Source organism: Lissotriton helveticus, chromosome 4_1, assembly GCF_964261635.1.
Source record: "Lissotriton helveticus chromosome 4_1, aLisHel1.1, whole genome shotgun sequence".
NCBI classification, from domain to species: domain Eukaryota; kingdom Metazoa; phylum Chordata; class Amphibia; order Caudata; family Salamandridae; genus Lissotriton; species Lissotriton helveticus.
The window spans coordinates 1,501,992,768-1,502,010,240 of record NC_136063.1 but is presented as its reverse complement, the minus strand read 5'-3'; the positions used below and the strand labels follow the sequence as shown (position 1 = coordinate 1,502,010,240).

Below are 17,473 nucleotides of genomic sequence, written 5' to 3'. Positions count from 1 at the left end.
CCTGGGTGCCTGACCTTTCCACCATGTTGAATCTTCCAGGCAGACTGGATGGACCCCACCCATTTACGTCTCATCGGTTTCACACCCTCCTGTAATCTCTCTAAAGTTCTTTTCAACTTTCTCTTATGGTGCTTGTTGGCTGTCCAGCTCACTCCCGTTATAGTTTGCCACCTGCTTTGGGCTGCATTCTCAGGCAAGCCGACTCCAAGAAGACTTGATCTCAGCGTGTTGGGTCTGCTACGGGCCTAACACTGTCCATGGGGTGAGCCTAAATCAGAAGGACTTGGGACCTCTTGATAGACATAGGGGAGCCTGTCTTCTGTAAGCCCCATTTCTCACACCCAGTGCCAGGCAGGGATTCAGTACTGGGCTCTTCCCACACCGTTATTTAGGGAATCTTGGTTAGTTATTTTCCTCCGCTTAGAAATATGCTTAAATTTGCCACATCTGATCTTATGTCGCAGGCTGATGCTGAAGAGCAGGAGAGCCAGACCAATTCCTTGGGCAATGGTTTGGGGGGGAGAACCTTCTTTCGCACAGGGAGATCATGGCAGCACACCCTCTGCCCGATTGGAGAGCAAAGCCTGTGGGTCCAACATGGAAACCAGCATCCATGGGCTGGCTGGGGGCCGTCCCAGCCAAATCGGTGTGCGTGCAGCTGTGGGACACCTCAGGTGGCCATGCGTAGTACACAGCTAGGCACCCTCGGTTTTCCAGGCTGGGGCAGACCGGGTAGTCACCCACCCCACCAAGGTTGGGTAGGACAGGTGCGCTTGCGGCGTACCTCTGTGGTGGGAAATGTGTGTAGGAGGGCATGCGATGGGTGATCAAGGGTCTGACCTTGGAAATAGGATGGGAGCAGATCCCACTGCGACACCCCCAACCGTGCCCTGGGAGATCCCAGTGCAATTGATGATCAGGTGGTCCTCAGACAGGATCAGCCTCTATATTAACTCGTGGTCACATGGTGTGTTTGAAGTTTTCATGACCTGTCCTGCAATTTACACTAATTCTCACAGCTAGCTGTAATCACAGACATGTGAGCCAAGTAATCGCCACCAAGATTCAGACTTTTTCTCAACGGTGAGGGATGAAGTGCCAGGTTCCCCCACACTGTCAAAGCGACTCAGCTGCTTTCTGTACAAGCGTGGAAGCTCAAGCGGCTGGAGCAGTTCTCCCCCCCCCCCCCCCCCATACTCCCTGAAGCAGGTAACACTGGCTTTGAGGGGCACTGCATCTCCACTGAGAGAAGTCAGGGTTCACTCGTGGTCCCAACTCTTCTCATCCAGGCTGCCATGTCACCCAAGACAGGCTACCCCTCCGTCACTTGAAACATGGGTGGACCAGGCTCCGACATGCGAGAGACCCGCTGGCAGGGCCCTTAGGGCTGTCTCAGCCAAGGAAGGCACTGAAATTTTGTTACACCCAAACGTGTGCTGAGTGAGCCTTGGTTCCATCTCGGGAGGGCTGTCTCTTAATACAGGCCCCTCCCAGGGGGCCCTGGGCAATACCAACCCTGGTCACTCGCATATCGGTTGGTTTCTCCCAAGTGAAGGATCCTGTCCCGTGCTCTTTACTTATCCAAGCTCCCAGTAGCAGCAGACTGTTCCACCCACTAGGATGCATGAGGGGAGGACTGGGCCTCTCTGGGAGGTGGCCGTTTAATGATCTTCCATAGGTTCACCTACCGAAATCTTGGTTCGACTTTTACTTACTCTAGGGCAGTTGCTGACTCCAACAGGGCCTGTCGGAGGACCTCAACTATCTATTTGGTAGCGACAGGAGGGTGTACAAAGGGCAGGGAGTTAATTAACACATGCTTATGAACTACACTTAATGGACACTCCTTGTTCATAGGAAATAATTGTAATCACTATGAGCTGGTTATCTGCACCTGTTCGCAAAAGGTAGACACCCTTTGATCCGTTTACTGTAGCGTGTGTGCAGCCTTGGACATTGAAGGTCATCACAGATCTGTTATTGCATAATCGTGTGTGGTTGAACACCACATGTCCCTTTAAGAAGTTGAACACCAACCACTGGAGGTCATGTAACTAGTTAGTATTGAGGAGTCTTAGTTGTTATTTGAATTAACCAGACAATTTGCTCCATCCACCAAGAACAGCCTTGCACTACCACCCTCAGAATCAATGAAGAGCTGTTAATATGTCAATCAGGCTGGGTGAGGTTTCCTGTGCTGAGTCACACTAAGCTGTCCATTCCATTAGGTTTGAGCTTTGCAACCATACTTTTCATCCCCCCCATACCCACTACCCTTCCCTGTGGAACCCAAAGACTTAAGTTTCTGCAAAGCTGGTGAGCTTGTTGTGGATCGCCCGTCTGCATCATTTATGGTTAGAACTATGACTGAATCTGGTTGTCTTCAAACATCCAACTTTTGTTATTAAACTCTCTGCAACGTTTGATACAGTAAATCATGAATTATTGCTAAGTTGTCTAACAACTTGCGGGGTTTCAGACCATGCTTGGAACCTGCTATAATCCTACCTGAAGGACAGAGAGCGAATGGTAAAGCTAGATAAGTTTACATCACATTCTTTTTCCCCTTCCATGTGGAGTTCCACAGGGATCTTCGTTGAGTCCCACCCTTTTTAACATTTGTTTCCCATTAGCAGATTTGGTTAGAAGTTTTGTTTTTTTCGCTCCCCCCCTATGCCGATGATACCCAAATTGTTGTTTACATTGGAAACAAGCATTTACAATGCAACGGTTTCGCCTTTGGAAAAGTTTGAGCTATTGGCATTGTAAATGACAAAATTTGTATTTATGTGTTGGTTTTGAAAACAGATAAATAAATGGCAATGTCCTTTACATTGCCAATAGCTCTAACTTTTCCAAAGGCGAAACCGTTGCATTGTAAATGCTTGTTTTTCATTCCGCTTAAAGCCCTGGAAACAACACCATATCACAGTTGCCTCAAGTCCTAGCACTGCATCATGCATGAATCGTGCCTTCCACTTTTTCAGATTGCCTATGTGCAGGGGCATAGTGAACCCTCCGCCACCCCACCCTTTAGGAACCACAGCAAGGGTGACATTCTTGATGGGCCTCTTCTGTCTGGAACTCTGCAGATGAAGGCTCAGCTCATAATTACTATGAAAAGGTTGGCGAGTGAGTAAGTGAAGGGATGGATGGATGGATGGATTGGTGAATGAATGATTGAAAAGGTGAATAGATGGATAATGGGCCGATGGATGGATGAGTGAAAGGGTGGATGATCTGTGAGTGAATGGGTGGATGGATGAGTGAAACGATGGATGAGTGATAGGGTCAATGGATGGATTCACGAGTGGATGAGTAGATGGATAAGTGGATGGATGGATGGAAGGAAGGATGGCTAAGTGAAAGGGTCGATGGAGAGAGAAAGGGAGGATGGATTGATGACTGAAAAGGTGAATGGGTGAAAGGATGAGTGACTGGATGGATGAGTAAGTGAAAGGATAGCTGGATGGGTGAAAGGGTAAATGGCTGGATGGAAGAGTGAATGGATTAGTGTACGGATGGATAGGGTGAAAAGTTGGAGGGATGGATGAGTGAAATGATGGCTGAAAGGATACACAATGGATAGGTTTGCAAAAGGATGAATATGTTTGGATATAAATGGGATTGCTTTTATACTATTGTGCGACCTCCTTTGATGTATCTGTAAAACCTACCTTTTGTCCCGAAGATTTGTCCTGAATTTTGACGCCCTGTCATGAATTTTGACCCTTTGTCCTGAATTTTTACACTCACCGTCCTGAATTTGCACCCATGACAGTTGGTCACCCTAGTTCAAACTCTAATGAGGATAAAAAACAGTCCTGGTCCCCAGGAATAAGTGCTGGCGATCATCACCTGCAGGTACCGCGCACACCAGGCCCTGCTTCCCTTGTGGAGTCGCAAGACGCATGCACGCACATTTACTGTCTGTCACCAAGGCACGTCTTTCGGAAAGGTAAAAATACACACATGAAAAGTGATTTCTGTTTATCTGGCACGAGTTAAATCCCGGGGGATTTGGTGTTTTCTGAGATTTTACGGATTATGTTCAGTGAGGGAACTAATTAAACTCAACGAAGAGGGAGAGATGGAATCCTACAGGGTTTAGAAATGCGTGGTCACATCGCAGCTCTCAGAGCGGCTGTGTCAGTCACACAACAGGGCCAGTCACTCTGACATGTCAGTGGTGCTTGGAACATAGTCAGCCTGATGCTTCTGGTAGGGCTGAATCGAGTCCCTTCACTTGGTGCTCGGAGGCCTGTAGGGCTGCGGGAGGGTGTCACGTCAAGCTGGTGCTTCCAAAGGGCTATCAAGGTTCGGGAAAGTCAGTCACGTGTCAGGCTATTAAATGTGGATTTAACGGACGATGTAGTCACGAATGTCCTTTTCGACACAAAGAAAACCACCCACCTGGCAGTCAGCTGGCTGGCATCCGTCGAGCTGGGTCTGGTGGCGCGCTCCCCCCGGTGGCTGATGGAGAGAGACCCGCGGGCATCTGCGAAGGAACCAAGAATGGATGTGAGCGCCCCAGGCCGAGAGAGGGAACAGAACAGCCTATAGTGGAAAACAGAGTCTAATATTTTCAAAGTAATGAACTGAAGTTAATTGACAGGGAATGACTTGATGCGGATGAAAATGGACGATAGAGAGAAAAAAGTGCAGCACAGTGGATAAACGTGGTAACCTGTGAGGCACTATATAAACAGAGTAACAAACAACAACAGTGGGAAATAGTGTGAAAACTTTGCATACTAAGGGCCACATGCATAAAAAGACAAGCACTCACCTCGGGAACAACGGAGGCCCAGCACGGAGCGGGCATTTCGGCAACCCCGCCCACGGTAATGTGCGCTCGGAAAAACATGAAGCACACGGACAGGGGGGGGTGGGAATGGACGGCACCCTCACTCACCCTCAACCCCTCACCCTCAACCCCTCACCCTCAACCCCTCACCCTCACTCACCCTCAACCCCTCACCCCCTCACCCTCAATCCATCACCCTCACTCACCCTCACCCTCATTCACCCTCATTCACCCTCACTCACCCACACTCACCCACACTCACCCACACTCACCCACACTCACCCACACTCACCCACACTCACCCACACTCACCCACACTCACCCACACTCACCCACACTCACCCACCCTCACCCTCACTCACCCACCCTCACTCACCCTCACTCACCCTCACCCTCACTCACCCTCACTCACCCTCACCCTCACTCACCCTCACCCTCACTCACTCACCCTCACTCACCCTCACTCACCCACCCTCACCCACCCTCACTCACCCTCACCCTCACCCACCCTCAACCCCTCACCCTCACTCACCCTCACTCACCCTCAACACCTCACCCTCACCCTCAACCCCTCACCCTCACTCACCCTCAACCCCTCACCCTCAACACCTCACCCTCGAACACTCCCCCTCAACCCCTCACCCTCACTCACCCTCACTCACCCTCACTCACCCTCACTCACCCTCAACCCCTCACCCTCACTCACCCTCAACCCCTCACCCTCACTCACCCTCACTCACCCTCAACCCCTCACCCTCACTCACCCTCAACCCCTCACCCTCACTCACCCTCAACCCCTCACCCTCACTCACCCTCAACCCCTCACCCTCACTCACCCTCACTCTCACTCACCCTCACTCACCCTCAACGCCTCACCCTCACCCTCACTCACCCTCAACACCTCACCCTCACTCACCCGCACCCTCACTCACCCTCAACACCTCACCCTCACTTACCCTCAACCCCTCAACCCCTCACCCACTCACCCTCACTCACCCTCACTCACCCTCACTCACCCTCACTCACCCTCACTCACCCTCACTCACCCTCACTCACCCTCACTCACCCTCACTCACCCTCACTCACCCTCACTCACCCTCACTCACCCTCACTCACCCTCACTCACCCTCACTCACCCTCACTCACCCTCACTCACCCTCACTCACCCTCACTCACCCTCACTCACCCTCACTCACCCTCACTCACCCTCACTCACCCTCACTCACCCTCACTCACCCTCAACCCCTCACCCTCACTCACCCTCAACCCCTCACCCTCACTCACCCTCACTCACCCTCACTCACCCTCAACCCCTCACCCTCACTCACCCTCACTCACCCTCACTCACCCTCACTCACCCTCACTCACCCTCACTCACCCTCACTCACCCTCACTCACCCTCACTCACCCTCACTCACCCTCACTCACCCTCACTCACCCTCACTCAGCGCAACAACAGCATCTTCACTAAATATATTTAATAAACTTTAAGCTATTGGCAATATAAAATAAAATCCATTTTATTTACGTATTAATTATTAATTGTTTTTTAAAGCCATTGATTTTTTTATATCAATACATATAAGTCACATATAAGTCCCGTTAATACAAAAAATGTTGCTTTACAAATGCTAGAGGTGTCACATTTACAAAAATTATAACTATTGGCTTTGTAAATAAGAAAGCTATTAATTTAGCTATTTAGAAAAAACAACACATAAATAAAAAACAAAAAAATAAATAACACCTATAGCTCAAACTTTCCTACTGCGAGACCTATTGCATTTCCAATGCTTGTTTTTCAATGCAAACAGTGGTTTCCCGACTTGAGGAATAGCATCCTCCACCAGGTGCCCATGGCTCCGGATGATTTTTTGAACTGATTGTGTATGTGGCCCAAACGTTGAAACACAGACCATGCGTTCGGTGGGCGGTTTGTTTCTTTTTTGCAATAGATGCTCCCTTGGTGTCCAACGGGCCCTCTTCATTGAGTGTTTCACTAATTTTCGCGGGTACCCTCTTTCTTGGAGCTTCTGGCACAATGCTTCTCCATGTAGTTCAGATTCTTCAACCCTGGAACAATTTCGTCTCACCCTAAGGAATTGTCCATAGGGGAGGTTGTGTTTTAGATTTCTTGGATGGTAACTCCGGAAATAACGCCGAGTACCACAGATAGAAGCAAGAGATTTCACACAAAGGTCACCTATCTGAGGTAGGAGTGCTACGTGGGTGCATGTATTGAGTTTGTTTCAAGATCATTGTTTTGTAAACACTACAACTGAGATAGATAGGTCAAAGATATTATTTTGTACATCTGCAGATACACAGTCTCAGAGCGCTTCAAGGAGAACCGTGTTGCCCTACACAATTGACACTTCAGGTAAATCCAGTTCTCAATGAGGTATAGAAGGAATCAGCTATTCTTACACTGTTTTTATCACACTTTACAGTATAGGACAGCTTCCAGTCCAGGTCCTGAGGATAGCCCCTCAATGATACGCGGGCTCGAAACGCGTTGACATTTTACTGGAACAAGATTCAGGAAGGGAACATCAGGATAGTGATTATGGACTTTATTCCACCTGTTTTGTGACCCTATCATTTGCTATTGTTCCAGTACAAACAAACAAGCAGGCTAGCAAAATTATCTAGTGCCTCTTGTTGTTTATAGGTTGTATATTAGGACTGGTGCCTTACACATTGATTGATAATAGGCATTTTTTTGTCTGTGTTTCATGTATATAATCTGTATATATTGTGTAAATGTAAATATGCTTTATTCACAGTGATTGTTTAATTTATGTTGTGGAAAGTGTAATTTCATGTGAACTTTTGTTATTGAAACCGTATCTTTCTTTTGACATATACAAATGAATTGTGTGAAAAAAGAAAGAGTAAAAAATACTGAATGAAAAGTGTGTCTACTTAGATCAATTGGGTAAGTGTGACCAGACTTTGTCGTTATAATCAACCTACCTTGCCAATGTATTTCTTGTTGTTACGCTTTAAAGAACCTTCAGCACAGCGCGAAAATTCGCGCCACGCTGAAGGGGTTAATAGTGCCTAAATTCAAACTTGCACGATGGAGAGGCAAAAGCATTGTTCGTGAAGCCTCTAGAAGATGGAACTTACTTCCTCTTGGTATAAAAACAGCACCCAGTCTCCTTGCTTTTAGGCAAGTGGTAAACACCTGGTTATTCGGATGTAGTGCATAATTTTACCCTCTCCTGATACTTGCAATAATTCTGCTACATCGCTTAGATGCCTCAGGGTAGTAATGCGCTTTATAAGCTCAAATAACATAACATAATGAAAACATTGTTGGCAAACGGTTTTCTGTACTGTAATGTCTTCTTGATTCTTTTCTTAATAAAAAATTTGTGAAATTTTAAATATTCAGGCAACTGGTTTGCTTTGAACACTCTCATGGTTTCACAGTAAACTCTTTGGATCCCCAGAATACTAAATCAAGAGAATTAAGGGAGTGCCCAGAGACCGGGGCTGGGACAGGTTGTAGCTTGCCTCGCGGCGGACTACAAGCTCAGTCCCAAGATCCACCTAAGAGCTGTAAAGTGAACTGTCTGACACGTGTGCTGTACAAAGAGTGTGAAAGCAAAGACTGTAGGATAGGCCTGGGCGGTAAATTTCATTCCGTTCGCGGAATTGGAGTAATTTTGCGTTCCGCCGAAAATGCGAAATTGCCCAAAATTCTGCGTTCCGCAACTTCGCGGCATTGTTTGCTTGTTCAAGTTCTCAAATTCTTGTTTGCGATATATTTCCCCCCGAGCACGCAAACAGCTCTTGCAAACAGTAAAAAAGCATCGCGAACAAGCAATTCCACATGTTTGCGGAATTTCTGCGTGTTCGCGGAGATTTTTTACCATTTCGCGGAGATTTGCGTAACGCGATTACGCAAATTCCGCCCAATCCTACTGTAGGATGTCCATTTTTTTCGAACACGCACCATTTAAATAGTTTGCAAGTTAACTGTTCCAGCACTTCAAAATATATTGTAGTAGTTATGAAAGCACCTTTTTTTGTAATTCTGTGTTATGAAAAAAGTTTCACTAGGATGAAAACATATCCGAACAATTTACTTGGTGATGTGCAAATGATAATTTTTTGGGGTGAAACCCAGTTTCCACAGATTATTGTTTTATACGCGAAATAGTTTTTTGAGTAGAACTGCACGTTAGTTGGAAAGTTAGCCATTTCAATGTAAAATATGATTTTTGTAATTTCATTGCTCTACCAAATTTATTAAATATTTGTGCTCAGAAGCATTCCTACCCCCAGCCTGATGGCAATGCTATTAGTGAACTAAGAGGCAGATGAGGGGTTATTTGTATCCCCTATAAGTGGGCTAAATTCGTATTACACATGGAGCAAATGTTTAGTCCATTAAACATAGCTTTTTTTGCAGCAGAAATGCAGAACTTGCTTGTTTGAATCGGCTCTCATATGTAATAATGATGAAAGGTGGTTCTGTGAAATAAAACATTTGTTATGATCACTCAATTTGAGACTAGATTATGGGTCAAGTACATAAGTTAGGGCGAGTAGATTATTGAAGTTACTAGAATTGCAGGTCTAGTAAAATTTTTATGATTTTTCAAAGCCTGCCAAGTGACGCAGTGGGCCATTGAGCGGAATCCAGGGACAGGACTTCTACTACCAGAGTTGTGACCCAGGGCTCAGTCACATTTTCTTATCCTGGGCAAGCAGGGATGCCTTCCTGGCCTGCATGTCCCGGGCACTTTGAAATATGTCTGGCCAAGGAACAGAGTCAAAGCCGGGGGTTTCCAACCTAGGGCCTACTGGGGCTTTGACGTGGGGCCTGGCCAAAGATTTTTATTCTGGTCACTATGAGACCTTGCGGGCTGTGTAATGGAGCCTGAGACTGGGGCTACCAACCTGGGGCAAACCGGGGATCTGAGCCCGGCTTCGGTTACAGCTCCTTCAGACGAGCAAGCAGGGTAGCCCTCCCCAGGCCCGTGAGTCCTCATCCAGGGCACTTTGCGATATGATACACTGAAACTAGGTCCCTGCTGTCCCCACCCTTGGCCCGCCAGAGCACTCCCCATTCTTGCAATCTATGCACACCAAGTGACCGAGGAGGGCCTTCGTGAGAATGTATGTGGTCTCCTGGAGGCTTGACTGGGCTTGAAGCTTCCAGTGAGACATCACTGGGACTTCCAGGGTAGCTCGCAATTCTGAACACTTGAGTCATGTGAAGGAAATTATGTGTTTTGTTTATTTAAAGTACAAAACCTCACCAGTGATTTTGGCATAGCACATTTTGCACCAACCATGAAGGCGTGGCAAATGATCCCTAATTTGAAGTACGCTCAGCCCTAGTTCTAAGCCCATGGGCCCAGGGCATGCTGCTTTTGTCCAGAGTCTTTTTTTTTTTTTTTTTTTTTTTAAACATGATCTGCAAGGAGGCTATAAGGCAACATGCTGGTGTGAAACCAAATACCTAAACAAATTAGTCTAGTGTTCATTTGAAGCACAATGCATGTTTTCTATTGCAACTTGTAGCAGATGATATTTTGCAGTAGTAAAATAAGTTTATATCCTTGTTTAAGTCTTCCATGTTTTTCTTTCAGCTTGAGCCATACATGACAGAAGACTTTATCAAACAAGCATTTACTTCAATGGGAGAGTCTGTGGTGAATGTTAAAGTAGTTAGCGAACGACATGTAAGGTAAGTGGTGACAGATTGGATCTGTCTGTGTTCGTGAGGTGGAAAGGTTGCGTGAAGAGTGGTTGAAACCCACTAGTTAACTGAATTGTATCAATTTCTTGTTTGATGGCTGTTATTTTGAAGTGGAAATGCGACTGAGCCAACATTTGATTAGGCTGTTAAATGCATTCATGGATTTTGAAAGCTGTCCATTTGTTTTGTGAAGTAGCAGTTTTATTCTTTCATGAGCCACCCCCAGCATACTGTGCACGTCACCATTGCTTTATTTTTTAAGTAAACCGCACCCCACTTAAGGATGACTTTGAATACTTCGCAATAATAAGACTGCAAGGTTGGGTGTTAAAAGAGAAGTTAAGGAAGAAATGGGTCTTGGAGCAAATGTGCCACTAAGAGATACTTGTGAGAGCTTCTGTAGCTGGATGGAACCAATTTTCATGAATATGACTCGACACTTGCATAAGCTTGCACACTCATGCCTGAAAAAGCAAACCCATTCAAAATGTAACCATTGGTTAATAACAAGTATACCCTCTGAAATTCTTACATTACAGATACTCCACGATTGTCTGGCCAACTAATCCTGCAAATAAACCAGGGTGGTCACATGTAATGATTCAAAGACCATTCTGGGCTACTTGAATAGGAGTTGAAATTGGGTTATGAATTTGGGAGGAGGGTACCCTGATCAACATAACAAAAACACAATCTGGTTAGACGACAACACAGTTGTAAGAGAATCTCTGCTCATCCCCTGGAAGCAATGGCATAGGCTGCAGGCAATTCCCCGGAAATGTGTGTTAAATTCAAGCATTACCAGACATTTTAAAGTTACAAAAAACACAACAAAATTCCTAAACCAATAAAACATTTTTTTATTAAAAAACGAATAAGCAAAAGATCACCGAAACAAGAAAAATCAGATATGGGAAACTGGAGATATGATTTTTATTTGAGACAAAACACCAGAAATACAAATGTATCTGGAAAAGGCTCAAGTCTCTTTAGCAGATTGATCAAGATGGGAGGGTTATAATATTGCCTGGAGAGGCGGGTCTTGGCATTCAAGTGTCAGCCTACACTAGTTGAATTATTTTTGTCTGACAAGCAAATCCTTGAAAATAGATTGTTACAAGATCCCTAATGTGCAAATGCTTTGACTAATGGTACTTAAAACAGACAAGAGTAGGGGAAAAACCTTAGGGATTATCTTACAAAAACCCATCATCATGCGTCTTCTTTGGGTATGGTGCTTTGGGGCCTTCGCAGTCTCTTTGAGACCAACCCTATAGTAATTGTTCTGACAATAATTTACTTCTACCTCAAAGTCGAAGACAAAAGCAACTGAGATTAAAGAATCGAGGTGCATATCAATCCAGCTGTGAGTATGGGACGATCTACAAGTGGAGATTTAGCAAAACTCTCTCAATGCTAGATTGCTAGGGGTACCAGAATTACTTGCAGCTTAGTGGAAAGATATATGATGCAGTTCACAAAGAATCAATGGAATATTCAGTACAACTCTTCATTGGGCACACTGTGATACATGTGCAGCCTGGATGAACCAAACCTCACAAGCGCCACAGGGCAATTGCCTGTCTAGGTTATACTATAGGCCAGCTTAATTGAGCCTGTTTTGACCTAAAGGTCATGCACCTATTCTCCTATTGACCGATTCTAAAGGCTTTGCTTAATGCCCTTAAGCTTCCTGCTCAAACACATCCTTAGATGCTTCTTTTTATGTAAAGTGTTTAATTAAATTGTAAGGCCCTAGAGTGCTCAGAAGAACTCTGTTAGACTTCTGAATACATTCATTTACCACCAATGTGCACAATCATTTCATTAATACAGCTTGGAATTTGTTGGGTCTAGCATCAGTTCCTGATATCTGGCAATCCATTTGTCATGAGACGGGGTGCCTCAGATCATAGCCTTTGCAGACGGGTGATCTGACTGTAGGTGAGTCAGCAAATAAGTGTCTCCCAACTGATAGGAATCGTGAAAAAGCAGAAGTAATGTATCACAATCAAATCAAATCACATGTTAAGATGGTTAGTCTAATAGACCTCAGTGTCCAAAGGGTCTGTCCTCTTGGCATCGTCCGGGTAGTTTCATTAAAAAATGTATTTGTTGCGTTCAGTCATCAAACTGCCTTGTAAAAATACATTGAAAAATGTTTCAAATATAGAGCATTGAAGGTGCGAAAAGAGAAGTCACTGAATAGGAGAGCTAGAGAGATCATGGAGTGTGGTGGAAGTAAAGAATTGCGCCCAGAGATAAGTCATGGTGTTTAAGCATGCAATGTCTGGTCGATCCTTTTCCCCAGGATGCCCTGGATTTCAGAGAGGGCATAATTTGCAGACCCCTGTCTATTCCAAATGGTTGGGCATTGGTTATGATTTCCATGACCTTGTTCACATCTATAATCCACATGAGCCTCCAAAGATATGTTGTATGTAGAAACTCCTACAGAGATGGAGCTACATCCTCTCCCTCCTTTGCAGTAGCCAATATTTAAGGTTGAAGTACAAACATGGAATCACTAATCTAGAACAGTATGTATCCATAGTCTCAAGGGAATCAACCTTTCATCCACGATAGGTGGTAATAAAGAATGTTTGACAGATGGAAATCTACTAAGCACACTTGTGTCACCTATTAAGGGAAACAGCTTACTTTGTATTATCAGCCTGTTATAAAGATAGCTTCTGAAATGTGCCAATGCCTGGGTTTTAAGTCTCTGTATTAAACTGGGTGTCTGTCAGGATCATGGGACCTTAGGCTCTTTGTCCCAAAGACAGTTGTTCAGTGGAAAGCATCTGCTCCTGCCTCAGTCATTCATCAGCTATGTGTGTTAGAGCCCAGGGGCACCAATCCAAATTGGATGTCCGTCCCAAAAGAAACACTTGGAGATTGGGCCCCTCTATTGGTAGACCACAAACCACCATTTGTTTTAAAAGGTAAAATTGGGTGGCAGATCCCCTATTTTGTGTTTCTACTCACACATCTATCAACATTTCAAGAAAGTGCTTCTGTTGGTTGTGCACTGCCCTCTAATTCAGACTTTTACAGAACCCCCACCAGCATAGTTATACTTACAAAGAGGACTTTTCATTTGTATATCCTGCCACGGTACATAACAATTTACTTACACAATCATGGTAAACCTACTCAGCCTCTGGCCCAGTTGATTATTAAAATGCCAATCCCAACACTTGCCTCAGGTAGTAAGAAACAAAGTAATTATATGCAGGTCAAAAAAGTAGGCTATAGCAAATGGCAGTCTACCAAATTCCATGCTAATCACTGATGTAGAATGGTTGGCTTGTGCATGCACCATGTGTTTGTGTTAAACATAAACAAATAACTAAGTGAACTTTATCTTTTTTAGAGGTAAAAAGGTATTTCCTGGCCTTAATTTTTCCTCAAAGGTAACATTTACTTTGGACTTTTCTGATGTTTTTTTTTTTTCTCTCACATGTTAGTAATAATGATTGTCACGACAGCAATGACTGACACCGTTGTTTCCATGAATCCTTTTAGTGGGACTCCAGGATATTGTTTTGTCAACTTTGTAGATCAAGCCAGTGCTGAACGTTGTCTACATAGATTAAATGGCCACTTCATACCGGGTTCAAATCCAGTAAGTGAGACCTAGTTTTTTATTTAATGTTTTAAAAAAATATGCTCTTCAAATTCAGAAATGTATCCTAATGCTTTCTTTGCCCAACTTTGTGTGTGTGGTGTTGTGTGTGTAAAATACCAGTTGGATAATTAAAACTAATTTACAAGAACCAGGTAATATTTATTTATGGTAATGTGACTGCAATAGTGGCATCAACGCTTGAGAGAAGGTCCCAGACTTGACTCATCCTAAGAATAAGATTTGAAAATGTTTCATGGATGAATTGAGTTGATAAGAGATAATGGTTTACAATTTGAAGAGGAGTCTATGGGCTTGGAGCAAGATAAGAGCAGAGAAACATTCAAAGTGGAGCAAGGGTTTAATAGAAGAAACAAAAGTTAGACCAGAGGTCGTCAAACCTTTTTTTTTTTTTTTTCTTTTCCTGAGCCCCTTACGCAAATTGTTGTGAAGTTGGATCACCTTCAAAACATGGCAGGGTTTAGAGTAGTGAGTGTGGCAGGGCAGAGCGCAGGGTTTTGGACTTACAAAATCATTTCAAGAGTACTTTTTCTGTAGATCATAATCCACACTACATCATTTGCCTTTCGTGCGGCCAGGTTGTGGAACTCCCTTCAGATCAGGTCTAGCAATAATCTGTTTCATGAAACAATTAAAAGCATACTTTTGTAGATCAAATATTAGGACTCTTTACATATACTGTCAAACCTCCTCCTGTTGGCGCCGGGAAATCCACTAATCTGGTAAGCTGCTTGCTCTCTACAAAACACAATAACATAACATAACTTACAGAAGAGAAAATGCCTCATATAAAAATAGAAGCTGACCGAAAACGCTGCTCCACATTTCAGGAGTGTTGCGAGCCCTCCCACTTCTTGGCCCCAATGTAACTGCTCCTTCTCAACTAATAAAAACCGCAGCACAACCCTCCGTGGCAGGCTGTCTCCCTCTCCTCTTTTTTCCTGCCTTCCTCACAGTTCTGGGCCATCACTTCAATCTAGAAACAGGCGCTCTGTCCCTTAAAAAAAAAAACACTCACCACATGTTGATTCCATCTTTGCAGCAACAGTGGCCTCTGCCCTTTTTGTAAAGTAAAACAGCCATAATTGTGATACAGTGGGCACCTTGCTCTTGTTGGCCCCAATGCCTGCTCCTGCTTCACTAAAGTTAGCTATAGCCCTATGAATGTGGGCTGGCTTATCTGTGCTTTGTTAAAACATACTCCAGACCATCTTCCCCCCTCCAATTCAATCCACCATCTTTCTGAGGACCAAACTGAGGTGTCACCTCTGCTTCAGTTTTCCTCTCCCTTGGACAGTGTACCACTGGCACAGCAAGAGTACACTGGGTCATAATGCAGGCAAAAACAGATAGTGAAAAAAACCATTCCTCGGGTGTATTTGGCCCTGTTGCACCAATGGATGCTGGTGTCACTGCACCTGCAGCCCCAATAGTAGGTACAGCCCTGCAACGCGGGCCATCTGCCCTGCCCCTTCACTGGGCTGTCACTCCAAGGCCCAAAGCACTGGCTAAGAAAGGAGGTGCAGTGGCCACCTCACATTTTTGGGCTCCCCTGCACTTTTTGTACTAATGGTTTAGTAAAATCCCCGAAAAACAAGCCCCCTACATTAGCCCCCTTACCTGGGGCATCTCTTGATGAAGCAGTCTCCAACACTTTGTAAGTTTTTTATAAAAAAAATCCCCCCATCTCCCACAATTAACTCCTCTTCCTCTGGGCCATTTGAATGCAAGCGAGCTGGCTGCCCCTAGCCACCCCTTCAAGTCACCTGTAAGGGTAGCTGCATGTCAATACTGACAATCTGGAAAAGCCCTAAACAAAAAAAAACAAGGTTGTGTTTCCAGACACTCTTTATTTACAAGTACTTGCTGAGGCACTTGCCACCTCCCATGGAATACAGCCACAGACCACCAGGGGTGCACACACCACTGTTTGAAGCCCTCAGTGTTAAGCAGTTGCCAAGGCATCTACATTTGGAGCTGAAGATCTTCTAGAATAATTGTGTTTACCATCAAGTCTCAATCCAAACTGAGAAACAATTGCCATTCATTTCAGTTGCCAATTTCCTTGAACATTTTCACAGTTGGGTAATTCTTCACTTGTACAATTGCATAGTTCTAAATTGACTAAGAGCAGGGCAGTCAGGGGCTACTGGGCTATGCAGCAAAGGGCCCCTTTTGACATTGTCACCTCCACTTTTTGCCTGGTATTGGATACAATTATGACTGAAGTGCACTGGGATCCTGCTAACTAGGTCTCCAGTGCCAGTGCTCTTTCCCTAAAACAAGGTAACTGTTCAATTGTACCCCAATTGGCAAGACCTCTGATAGTCACTAGTAAATGGTACCCCTGGTACCTAGGGCATGGGTACTAAAGAGGGAACCGAAGGGCTGCAGCGTGTATTGTGCCGCCGTAAGGGACTCCCCACCAAACACATGCAGACTGATTTTGCAGGCTGCATAAAATGGTGAAAACATAACATTACCCTGTGTGCCATGCCCACAGACACATATATGCAAGTCACCCCTACAGCAGGCCTTATTGCCCTAAGTCAGGGTGCATTATATTACATGAGAGGACATAACTGCACGAGCAGATATGGCCCTCTGCTGTCTAGTTCCATTGCTAGATAGTACAAGCGGTCAGGGAAGCCATCTTAAGTATATGTACTGGGCACTGGTCATCACGAGTTCCCCAGCTACATCATTGCTTCACTGAAACCTATGGTGTTTGTTATCAACCACCTTGTCCTGATATATCCCATACTGAGGACAGTAGTTAATGTATTAAAACGTACACCCAGAGGGCACCTTAGAGGTGCTCCCTGAAAACCTACCGGCCTCTTAATGTGCTGGCTGACTGGTATCACCCAGCCGGCCACCGACATGTTCCTGACTCCATACTCTCTCTGAGGCCAGAAACAATGCCTGCTCCAAAGGAAGGTGTTCAACATCCTCCAGCAGGATGGCTAGTGATTTAGCAAATTAAGGCCAGGGCCCTCAAAGCCCTGCCGCCTTTGATATGCGCCCTGGCTACCCCCAGACCTGGGAGATGTCACCCCCTGCTCTGAGGCCCAATTGGTATGCGCCCTGGCTACCCCCAGACCTGGGAGATGTCACCCCCTGCTCTGAGGCCCAATTGGTGCAAAGACAGGCAGGATATTAGCTATGCACGTATGCGTGTTGCCCCATCAGGCTAATCACACCCCTAAGGTGGTCTGCCTGATGTGCTCCACGAAAGAAGGTTTCCACCCTATTGATTGTTGTGGAATTAGGAACTCTGGGACAGGGTTATGCCTAC

The 17,473-nt window shown here is 45.2% G+C and overlaps 1 protein-coding gene across 2 annotated transcripts in view; it reads left to right on the top strand.

The window, feature by feature from the left end:
• The window catches only part of C4_1H6orf52 (chromosome 4_1 C6orf52 homolog), a 287,362-nt gene that overhangs the window by 75,044 nt on the left and 194,845 nt on the right, over nt 1-17,473 (top strand). For both annotated transcript variants that reach the window (XM_078688091.1, XM_078688090.1), the window contains exons 2-3: nt 10,417-10,514; nt 14,055-14,154. In XM_078688091.1, coding sequence (XP_078544217.1) covers nt 10,429-10,514; nt 14,055-14,154 — 186 coding nt within the window. In that variant the 5' untranslated portion in view covers nt 10,417-10,428. The remainder of the gene's footprint in view (nt 1-10,416; nt 10,515-14,054; nt 14,155-17,473) is intronic.